At 42.8% G+C, this 12,137-nt stretch overlaps 1 protein-coding gene across 6 annotated transcripts in view; it reads right to left on the bottom strand.

Annotated features, from left to right (window-relative positions):
• The window catches only part of pias2 (protein inhibitor of activated STAT, 2), a 113,791-nt gene that overhangs the window by 79,886 nt on the left and 21,768 nt on the right, over positions 1-12,137 (bottom strand). Inside the window, exons 1-2 of one of the 6 annotated variants that reach the window (XM_059989775.1) lie at positions 11,911-11,938; positions 7,883-7,962 (exon numbers count right to left, since the gene is read on the bottom strand). The exons of 4 other annotated variants lie outside the window; for them this stretch is intronic. Coding sequence is in view for 1 of the 2 variants with exons in the window: in XM_059989772.1 (XP_059845755.1) it covers positions 11,911-11,934 (24 nt within the window). In the remaining variant the exon portion in view is untranslated. Of the gene's footprint in view, positions 1-7,882; positions 7,963-11,910; positions 12,009-12,137 lie in introns of those variants that run through there. One more of the 6 variants, XM_059989772.1, reaches the window with a different exon arrangement.

Genomic DNA, 12,137 nt, shown 5'->3' with positions numbered 1-12,137 from the left:
ATCCACCTTATTTCTTATAGACCATTAAACCATAAGACATAGGATCAGAATTAGGCCATCTGGCCCATCGAGTCTGCTCCACCATTCAACCATGGCTGATCTTTTTTTCTATCTCCTCAACCCCAGTTCCCGGCCTTCTCCCCATAACCTCTGATACTACGTCCAATCAAGAACCTATGAATCTCTGCCTTAAATACACCCAACAACCTGGCCTCCACAGCTGCATGTTGCAACAAATTCCACAAATTCAGCACCCTTTGGCTAAAGAAATTTCTCCACATCTGTTTTGAAAGGGCAACCCTCTATTCTGAGGCTGTGCCCTCTTGTCCTAGACCAGAGGTCGGCAACCTGCGGCTCCAGAGCCACATGCGGCTCTTTGATCTCTGTGATGCGGCTCCCCGTGGTTTGTTAGCTTTTGAAATGTAATTCGAAATTTGAAGATTATGGTGATCTTGTACAATATGAAAACTTTGCGGAGACACCGTTTCCTGGCACATCCGAACCGGCTCACAATTAGCCACCATTCCGACTAAGGGAGATAGCCTACGGGGGTTTGTGAGTACGTGTCTTTTGGAGCATCCGCGCTCACGGGGACGGGTTGAGGGAGGCTTTAAAGCAAGGCTGTTTAGTTCGAATAAAGTTACCTTTGACTGCAGTCTTTATTTTAGCGCTGCGTGTAGCGCTACACCGCTACAACGTGTTTTTTATCGCTATTAATATACATCACCACTGCCAATGCCTGACACCCGCCAGTGCGCGCTTTCTTTTAATTCTTCGATCCAAGGTAGGCTAACTATGGAGTAACCTTCAACCCAACGTCTTTTTTTCGGAGTTCAAAATGTTTTTGTTGCATGCAGAAATGTAATTTCGTTTTCTCTGCAGGAGTTCATCAATTTCAAAAATGCAACACATTATAGTTTGTTTATACATAGCATAAAGGCAAAAAAAAACCCGTTGTATGCAGTGTTATTTCATTTTGTGGCTCCCAGTGTTTTCTTTTCTGTGGGAAATGGGTCCATATTGGCTCTTTTAGTGGTAAACGTTGCCGACCCCTGTCCTAGACTCTCCTACCATGGGAAACATCATTTCCACATCTACTCTGTCAAGGCCTTTCAACATTCAAAAGGTTTCAATGAGATCCCCCTCATCCTTCTAAATTTCAGCAAGTATGGACCAACAGCCATCAAATGTTCCTTGTATGATAATCCTTTCATTCCTGGAATCATCCTTGTGAACCTCCTCTGGACCCTCTCCAATGCCAGCACATCTTCCCATACTCCGTGCATTGAGATATAACACTAAGTACTATATTTGCTACCTTATTTGAATCTGCATCCCTAATGCAGATAATGCACCCTGCTGGCTGCAATTTTGTCCTATCATCTGCCTGCTCTTCCATCTTTTTTACCATTCGTCTGATCCTGAGTCCTTTCACTCTGGTTTCCGCCCCCTGTCAAATCAGTTCAAACCCTCTAACAAACCTGCCTGTGAGAATATTGGTCACCATCGGTTCAGTGCAACCCATCACTTTGGTGCAGGTCATACCTCCCCCAGGAGAGATCCCAATGATCCAAGAACTGAAGCCCTGCTCCCTGCACTAGTTTCTCAGCCACGCATTTATCTGCCAAATCATCCTGTTTCTACCTCACTGGCATGGTTAGCAATCCAAAAATTACTACTATGGAGGTCTTGCTGCACATCTTTCTGCTGAGCTCTTGAACTCCTCCATTCAGGACCTCCTTGCTTTTCCTTCCTATGTCATTAGTACCAATATGTACCAAGACATCTAGCTGCTCTCCACCCCTCCAAAATGCTGTGAATGTGATCCGCGACATCCCTGACCCTGGCACCTGGAAGGCAACATTCTTTTTGAGTGATGCATTCACATCCAAAGAATTTCCTGTCTGTTCCTCTGACTACAGATGAACTTAAGAGTGTGTGTGGAACTATGACATTGTGGCCATTACAAAGACTTGGATGTCTCAGGAGCAGGAATGCCTGCTGAGTGTGCCAGGCTTTAGACATTTCAAAAAGAACAGCAAAGGAGACAAAAGAGATGGGAGCATAGCATTGATGAACGTCATGGAGGGATGGTCTCCCGAGTCAGTGTGGGTGGAAGTCAGCAACAGGAAAGGGGCAATAACTCTATGGGGTGTTTTTTTAATATACAGACCACCCCCCCCTCCACACACACAATAGTAACAGGGATATCGAGGAGCAGTCAGAGAGGCAGATTCTGGAACAGAGCAATAATAATCGGTTTGTTGTGATGAGAGATTTTAACTTTCCTAATACTGATTGGCATCTCCTTAGCGCAAGGGGTTTAGATGGGATGGACTTTGTTAGGGGTGTTCAGGAACGGCTTCTGACACAATATGTAGATATGCCGACTACAGGAGAGGCTGCACTTTATCTGGTATTGGGAAATGAACCTGGTCAGGTGCCAGATCTCTCAGTGGAAGGTCATGACCACAACTTTATCTTCTTCACTGTGGCACTGGAGAGGGATAGGAGCAATTTGGGAAAACATTTAATTGGGGTAGGGGGAAATGTGATGAGATTAGGCAGGAACTTGGGAGCAGATGTTCAGGAAAATGCACATCAGAAATGTGGCAAATGTTTAGAGAACATTTGCATGGAGTTCTGCATAGGTATGTGCCTTTGAGGCAGGGAGAGGATAGTAGGGTTAAAGAACCATGGTGTGCAAAGAATGTAGAAAATTTAGTAAGAAGAAAAAAAGCCTACGAAAGGTTCAAGAAACTAGTTACTGTTAGAGGTCTAGAAAATTACAAGGTTGCCAGGAAGGAGCTTAAGAATGGAATTAGGAGAGCCAGAAGGGGCCATGAGAAGGCCTTGGTGAGCAGGATTAAAGAAAACCCTAAGGGATTCTACATGTATGTGAAGAGCAAGAGGATGAGCCGTGTGAGAATAGGACCAATCAGGTGTGATTGTGGAAATGTGTGAATGGAGTCGGAGGTGGTAGCAGAGGTACTTAATGAATGTCTTGTTTCAGTGTTCACAAGGGGAAAAGACCTTGGTAATTGTGGGGATGACTTACAGTGGATTGAAACACTTGAGCATATAGACATTAAGAAAGAGGATGTGCTGGAGCTTTTGAAAACTACTGTTAGATATGTCACTAGGACCAGATGAGATATCCCAGGCTACTGTGGGAAGCAAGGGAGGAGATTGTTGAGTCTCTTGCAATGAAGATTGCATCATCAATAGGGATGGAAGAAGTGCCGGAAGATTAAAATGTTGTTCCCTTGTTGAAGGAAGGGAGTAGAGACAACCCAGGAAATTATAGACCAGTGAGTCTGACTACAGTGGTGGGCAAGCTGTTGGATAAAATTCTGAAAGGCAGGATTTAGGAACATTAGGAGAGAAATAATCTGATTAGGAATAATCAGCATGGCTTTGTCAAGGGCAGGTCATGTTTTACAAGCCAGATTGAGTTATTTGAGGACGTAACAAAATGTAAGGCATATGATAAGGTTCCCCATGCAAGGCTCCTTCAGGAAGTAAGGAAATATGGGATTCAAGGAGACCTTGCTATGTGGATCCAGAATTGGTTCATCCACAGAAGGCATAGGGTTGTTGTAGATGGTTCGTATTCTACATGGAGGTCGGTGAGCATTGGTATTCCGCAGGGATCTGTTCTGGAACCCCTCCTCTTTGTGATTTTTTTTATAAATGACCTGGATGAAGAACTAGAAGGGTGGGTTAGTAAGTTTGCTGAAGACACAAAGGTTGGGGGTGTTAGGAATAGTCTGAAGGGTTGCCAGAGGTTACAGTGGGACATCAAGAGGATGCAGAACTGGGCTGAGAAATGGCAGATGGACTTCAGCCCAGATGAGTGTGAAGCGGTTCATTTTGGTAGGTCAAATTTGAGGACAGAATATAATATTAATGGTAAGACACTTGGAAGTATAGAGGATCTGAGAGATCCTGGGGTCCATGTCCACAGGACACTCGAAGCTGCTGCGCAGGTTGACAGTGTTGTTAGGAAGACATATGATGTGCTGGCATTCATCAACCATGGGATTGAGTTCAAGAGCCATGAGGTAATGTTACAGCTATATAAGACCTTGGTCAGACCCCCTTGGAGTACTGTCTTCAGTTCTGGTCACCTCATTACAGGAAGGATGTGGATACTATACAAAGAGTGCAGAGGAGGTTTACAAGGACATTGCCTGGATTGGAGGGCACGACATGATAATAGGTTGAGTGAACTTGGCCTTTTTTCCTTGGTGCAACAGAGGATGAGAGGTGACCTGATAGAGGTGTATAAAACGATGAGAGGCATTGATCATGTGGATAGCCAGAGGCTTTTTCCCAGGGCTGAAATGGCTAACACGAGGGGGCATAGCTTTAAGATGTTTGGAAGTAGGTTCAAGGGGGATGTCAGAGGTAAGCTTTACACACAGAGTGGTGGGTGTATGGAATGCATTGCCAGTGAAGGTGGTAGAGACTGACACAAGAGGGTCTTTTAAGAGAATCCTATATAGGAACACGAAGTTTAGAAAAACAGTGGGCATTCCAGTAAGGAATTCTAGGCAGCTTCTAGAGTAGGTTGCATGGTCTCCACAACATTGTGGGCCAAATGGCCTATAATATGCTGTAGATTTCTATGTTCTACTGAGCCCCCTATCACTACTGCACCACCCTTCTTGCTTCCCTTCCGCACCACGGACCCATGCTCAGTGCCAGTAACCCGGTCTCTGTGGCATTCCTCTGGGACGGCCTCACTTACAACAGTATCCAAAATGGTATATTTATATTGAGGAAAATGGACACAAGCGTGCTCTGTGCTGCCTATTCACCTTTCCATTTCTCCTGACAGTCACCCAGCTACTATTGGGAGTATAAAAGTTGTATTATTTGCTGTGTAACCAAAACTATGTAGTCAGTTTGCTATGTATGTATCCAAGATGAAATCCTAGGAATGTAGAAGACAATGGTGTGTTAATGAGAGATAGCTAAGAGATGTAGTCAGCTTTGAAACTTGCTATTTGTTATGCATGTACCCAATTTAGCAGGAGAATGAAATATTAAGAATGTTAATGAAAGGTAGCTAAGAGATGTAGATTAGAACATGATTAAGTCATGGAAGTATCAAGAATGTAAACTTGCTATTTGCTAGAGAATGAAATCTTAGGAATGTAAAAGACAATGGTGTGTTAATGAGAGGAAGCTAAGAGATGTAGATTAGAACATGATTAAGTCAATGGGTAGAAACAATAGTACAAGATGTACCTGTGATACGCAACTATAGCAACTGGACCAGGAGAGTCCAAAGATCGGTGGGCAATCAGCGACTAGCTCAATGACTGTCTCAGCTTTGATTTGCAAATTAAAGTTTAACCCTTCTTGAAGAATCTTCTGCGTCTCCTGGTCATTTGTGAGGCACGAAAAACCACGACACTACTCACCACCTGCAACTTCGGGGTGACTACTTCCCTGTAACTCTGATCAATTATCTCCACACTTTCCCGTACAAGCCAAAGGTCATCCAGCTGATACTCCAGATCCCCAACACAGTCTTCAAGGAGCTGCAGCTGAATGCACTTCATGCAGCTGTAATTCTCAGTGAGATTCTGGGTCTCCCAGTACTCCAACATCCGGCATGAAGAACACACAATGGCCATTTACTACACTAGGTACAGCAAGAGAAAAAAAGGAAACCTAACAGAAACTTACCCAAAGCCAACACGTGAGCCAAAGCCTCCTTTGAGCCAAAGCATGACACTCCTACTCTCAATGACCGCCCCACTTATCCCTTCTGTACTTTTATTTAATTCACTGTGCTCTGCACCCACCGGAATGAGCCTGAACACCCACGAAGCTCTCCTTTTAAATAAGCTTCGCTGATCTGTGAGAAACCTCCTCACCGTGCTCTGCTTCTGTCGCTGATTGGGCCGCCAGAATGAACCCGAATACTCATGAAGCTCTCCTTCTAAACAAGCATCATCGACCTGTGAGAAACTTCATCGCTGTGCTCTGCTACCACTGCTGATTGGGCTGTCAGAATGAGCCCAAATGACCACGAAGCTCTCCTTTTAAACAAGCATCATCCTGTGAGAAACCTCCTCATTGTGCTCTGCTATCACCGTTGACTGGGCCACCATAATGAGCCTGAACGCCCGCAAAGCCTTCCTTTTAAACAAGCATCACCAACCATGGCACTCTTTCACAGATGATTATCTGCAAGAGTACTGCTACACCAGCAGTCACTGAAGGATTTTCAAAATCAATTCAAGGATTCAAATAATCTGGAAATTCCATACTGGGTAATTAACCCATTGCTTTGCAAGGTGAAAGAGTGGGAAGAGAGCTTGTAAGAAGAAATTATTGAAATTCAGAATGATGATGCAGCAAAAAATGTCAGCTTTTGTGGTACATGGCTACACTTTCATACAAAATTTCCTGGTCTTTGGAGAACAGCCAAACTGTTCTTCATTGCACTTCCACCCTCCTACCTTGTTGAAAGAGCCTTCAGTGCAGTGAACCACATACTCACAAAAAAAACGGAAACCACTTGGACATTGGGACTTCAGGCTTTTGCTGTCACAACTTGAACCAGACATTCCAACTCTTGCGAAAAACCATCAAGCTCAATGATCACTTTGATATCAAAGCTGCTGTACAGTGCACAGGTATTGAGTAAGCTAGGCTTAAAGACAAATAAAAATTTAAAGCAGAACCATTTTCCTCATGTTAGCAGATGGTAGGCATGGTTTTACACTATGGAGGAGGGAAGGAGGTGGAAAATACAGTCGGCCCTCCTTATTCGTGAATTCCGCATGCGCAAATCGCAAAAAAACCCGGAAGTGCTCTTCCAGCACTTGTTCAAACATGTACTGATTTTTTTTTGTCATTAATCCCTAAACAATGCAGTATAACAAGCATTTTACATAGCATTTACATTGTATTAGGTATTATAAGTAATCTAGAGATGATTTAAAGTATACAGAAGGATGTGCATGGGTTATTGTGGATTGGGATCGAAAAAAAACGGAAGATCTCTTACTAAGTAAGTCAGAACAGGTACATCCGGTAATATTTAGCGTCAGTTAGTCAAACGTTTGTCTTAGTATATAGTACACATTTTACCTTTCTATGCATATAAAACACTTAAGAACGTATGTTTCAGCACTGGGCTCGGGAACAGAAGTTCTCGGGACTCGGGACAGACCGCTCCCGAGTGCGCTCTCCACTGTGCCAGGTTGATGTGGAGGATCAAAAACCCCAAACCCCAATAATTAAACCACTGCATTGCTTAGTAATAATTGTCGGGGCAGAGCCTTTCTCACTTTATCCTTTAAAATTGTTCCGATCGTTGACCGATGTAGCCTAACACTTTTCCAATGACCGATGGCGTTTCACCTCTTTCTGATCGCTTTATTATTTCCACTTTATTTTCAATTGCAATCGTAGTTATTTTCACGAACAGGAGCACTGCGGATTCAGATCTCTACCGCCAGGTCCTAATGTCCACTGCACTGAGACAGGTTAAATAAGGTCTAGGGTTCTGCTGGGTCCTAAGGTCCACCGCATTGAGACAGATTGAATAAGGGACTTGAGCATCCGCGAATTTTGGTATCCGCAAGGGGTCCCGGAACCAATCCCCCACAGATAAGGAGGGCCGACTGTATATTGTGCCTAAGAGGGGCATTGGCAAGTATGAAGGTGCTTTTGGGGGGACATTGCCAAGTAGGTGGTGCTGGGGGGGGGGGGGGGGGGGTAGGCTAAGAAAGGTTGGGAAACTGATTTAACATATACATTCACATTTTTTTATTATTATGTATTGCATTATATGCTGCCTCAAAAACAACAAATTTCACAACACATGCTGATTAAACCCAATTCTGATTGTCAATACCTTCAAATTCTTCAAAAGTTCCTAACTTGTAGTAGTGAAATCATTTCATTTTCACTCTGATGTTTCTGGCATCTTTAAACCTGAATGTTGGAAACCACAATGAGCAAAGCAGTTCTGAATTGACTTACTACTCCTTTCTTTCAACAATCAGTGACAAAAATCACTGCTTTTTGAACACAAACATACAAAAGTGATACTATATAAAAACTTTGTTTTAAGCACTGTGTAGATCCTAATGACCACACATGTGCACGTGACTGATGCTGGTTAGAAACTTCTGACACAGGCTCCTGTCCCAATTGAGCAGCAATGTCCCAAATAATCGACTGCCCCGATTAACCCATGACCCAATCCATTGCAATCTAGGTAGCAGTCTTTGTGAAGAGGATATAGAAGATGGAACTGTAAGGAGGTCACCAAGGTTGTTAGTTCCTAAATGAAGTGCAGTCTGTGGAGGAAGATAGAATTGGTCAAGAGGGCTGAAGGAAACATTCAGTCACCCTAAAGTTTAAATGAGGAAAGTGCACCTCATTTAGTCAAAGCCTTAGCAAATTTATTATCAAATTACATACATATCACCATATACTTCCTTGAGATTAATTTTCTTACAAGCATTTATAGGAAAGAAATACAATAAAATCTACAAATAGCTATACATAAATAAAGACTGGCAAACAATCAAACTGCAAATTTAAAAACATACTGAGAACACGAGATGTATAGCCCTTGAAAGGTTATAGAATCAGTTCAGAGTAGTGGTGACTGAAGATTTTCATGCCAGTTCAGGAGTCTGGTGGTTGCAAAGTAGTAACTGTTCCTGATGTGTGAACCTAGGGAATTTAAGTCTGAATATCAAAAAAGTAAACTGTAGGATAGTAGGATGTGGATACTAGACAGAGAGTGCAGAGGAGATTTACAAGGATGTTGCCTGGATTGGAAAGCATAACTTATGAGAATAGGTTGAGTGAACTTGGTCTTTTCTCCTTGGAGCGATGGAGGATGAGAGGTGACCTGATAGAGGTGTATATGATGATGAGAGGCATTGATCATGTGGATAGCCAGAGGCTTTTTCCCAGGGCTGAAATGGCTAACACAAGGGAGCACAGTTTTAAGGTGCTTGGAAGCAGGTACAAGAGGGAAGCCAGAGGCAAGTTGTTCACACAAAGCGTGATGGGTGTGTGGAATGCACTGCCAGTGAAGGTGGTAGAGGGTTTCAATAGAGTCTTTTAAGAGATTTTTAGATAGGTACATGGAGCTTAGAAAAAGAGGGCTATGCGGTAGGGTAATTCTAGGCAGCTTCCAGAGTAGTGTAGCAACGTACTACATACAGAGCTAGAGACGACACGCAGTCGGTAAGTCGTTTCGAGACTAGTTTATTCAAACTTCGCAGCGCTGGCATTTAATCCCTAGCACCCGCCCTCTTCAGGCGGAAACGACGTCAGAGGTGCATTACCAAAGCCTCCCCCCGCAGGCTGGCTATTTGTGAGCCGGTTCGCCTGCACAGAAAGTGGGTTGCCACAGTAGGTTACATGGTCAGCACAACTTTGTGGGCCGAAGGGCCTATAATGTGCTGTAGATTTTCTACATTTCTAACTCTAAAAACAAAAGTCCAGAAACAGAGAGGTAAAGTTAGACATATTCAGTGTTGATGAACAACCTTGGGTCCTAATGAGGTTCAAGGGCATCATGGGAATGAGAACCAGTAAAGAGCCAAGGATAAAAAAAAATTTAAAGAACGGTATGGGGGCAAGAAATTAAGGACATTTTTTAGTATAAATGGATCATTAAGAGTGGGAAAGCTGTTTCTACACCATAAAAATGATTTCCCTTTGAGCAATGACAAAAACTTAGTGTAACATCATGAAAGATCCCACCCATCCCACTCCTAGACTGTTCCTCCAATCAGGGAGGAGGTTACATAATATCCACACCAGGACCACCAGATTTCATAAACAGTTACTTTCCACAAACAGTACAGCTGATCAACATCTCCACACATCTCCAACACCCACACTACTTTATCATTTCCTGTTAGAGTCATCTTAAGTACAGACACTCCTGTGCTTAATGTAACTTTATGGACATATAATCAATGTATAATAGCTATCTTTTGTATATATTTATTATGCTTTTTTCCATTACTATTGTGTTCCTTATCTTACTGTGTTTTATTTTTGTGCTTCATCAGATCTAAAGAAACAATTATTTCATTCTCCTTTACATTTGTGTGCAGGAAATGACATTAAACAATCTTGAATTTTGAACCTTGAACTCCTCACCAACTGTTAAAAAACATTTACTTGCAAACCAATTTAAAAGCTTAATGATTCAAATACTTGTAGGTATCAAATCTACTGTGGTAAAAATGCACCTTTAATCATCGTCATGCAAAAATCACTTTGTGGCAAGTCAAGTAACTTCATGCTCCCAGATCTAATTAGCATAGTAAATTAGGCTCCAGCATAAAATACCTCTCCAATCCAACACAAATTCAGAACAATTTGTTTCTGCTTATTGCAGTGAGCAGATTCCCAACCAATACTTCTCATTAGCTGACGATACAAATACTGTAAATTCCAGTTAGTAGGGACACATCAAGATGCATAGGTTTTGGCCAATACTGAGTCAGGCCTTCCAGCTTCACTGCCCAGCAATCCCCCCAATTTAATCCTATCCTAATCATGAAACGATTTACCTACCAATTGAACCTGGGTCACCCGTACCGTAAGGCATTGTACCACGCTGCTATGCTACCTTGTTGCCTTCCTGGATGGCGTGTGTTTCCTCCCACAGTCCCAAGATGGACCAATTGGTAGATTAATTGGCCATTGTAAATTGTTCCGTGATTAGGCTAGGTTAAATTGGGGATTACTGGGCAGCATGACTTGAAGGGCCTGAAAGACTTGATGTGCACTGTATCTTAATAAATAAAATATTCTTAAGTACTTTAAAATTTCCTGGTATTCTTATCTTTCAAGGAAAAAATGCCCTTATTGTGGCCATATTTATGTTACACAATGCTCTTTCAAATATTTTTCAATGAAAAAACAGTTAACTTGATCTATTTGGCTTCAAAATAACCTTTGAGGTATGACATTTGAAACACATTTAGAAATGGGGCAAAAATCCTTCCAGCCTTCAACTTTAAGGCAATTGTACATTCGAATCCTGTTTTGTTTAAAAAGGTTTTGACTGTAAAACACTTCTAGAGCTAGATTTTTTTTTTAATGACAGGCTACCAGATCGGATTATTTAGCAAAAGGACTGCAGGAAGATTGTTCTGTGTAAGAAAAGCAACTTACAGTTTATACATATACAAAAAGTAACTTAATTACTGACAACTAAGCAATAACAACTTTTTGATACAAACAGTAAGAAAAAGACACAGCAGGTGGACATCTTTTAAACATATTACACGTTAATGACTTTTTGTCAGAACCAAGAACTGTTTAAATATTCTAATTTTGCTAGTTTGATGGAAGGTCATTTTCCTATACTGCCTTCTTTGCTGAAATTTTCGTTTTCTGTTTTTACTTCAAATTTACAACTGCAGCTTTTGCTTTACCATTAACATCTGTCCTAGTAGGGAGGGTGAAAGAGGAAGCAAAATCTTGCACTGAAATACGTCCTAGAAAACATGTTTGCAGGAAAAAAAGAGTGAAGCGTCAAAGTCACTGGCAACAACGAGATCTCTCCCTCAGCGCGCAAATGCGCGGCTCTCCCCGAGAGAAAAAAACTACCACTAAAATTTACGTTGTCCGCACATAAAAATATTCGAAATTGAGATTTTTTGAAGATATAGTCTGGAGTTAGAATTAATAAAATTCCGACGGAGATAAACCCCACAAATAAGGCGGCCCGAAAAACCTAACTCACAGAGACATTTCAATCAGTGAATACACGGCGTGAAAAAGCTGCGGATAAAGGTCGACAACTGACGGGAGACACGGCATATCTAATGGGAGCCGCCCGTCAACATTTACGCGCCCTCCCGCGCCGCCGGCGTTTCCCCCACCTCATCCACTCACCCTCAACTCGTCAAAATCCGCCATCTTTCGGCTCCTCCCATTATGCACTGCGCGCGGCGGGAAGTCACGTTTCTGCGACGGCTGGCGGGCATACGCACGCGGGGGCGCGACCGACGGAACCGCGTGCGTGCGCGCGGCGGGAAGTCACGTTTCTGCGACTGCTGGCGGGCATACGCACGCGGGGGCGCGACCGACGGAACCGCGTGCGTGCGCGCGCGCGCAGGGGA

This window comes from Hypanus sabinus, chromosome 14 (genome assembly GCF_030144855.1).
Source record: "Hypanus sabinus isolate sHypSab1 chromosome 14, sHypSab1.hap1, whole genome shotgun sequence".
NCBI classification, from domain to species: domain Eukaryota; kingdom Metazoa; phylum Chordata; class Chondrichthyes; order Myliobatiformes; family Dasyatidae; genus Hypanus; species Hypanus sabinus.
The sequence above is the reverse complement of the archived record's forward strand: the minus strand, read 5'-3'. Positions and strand labels throughout refer to the sequence as shown.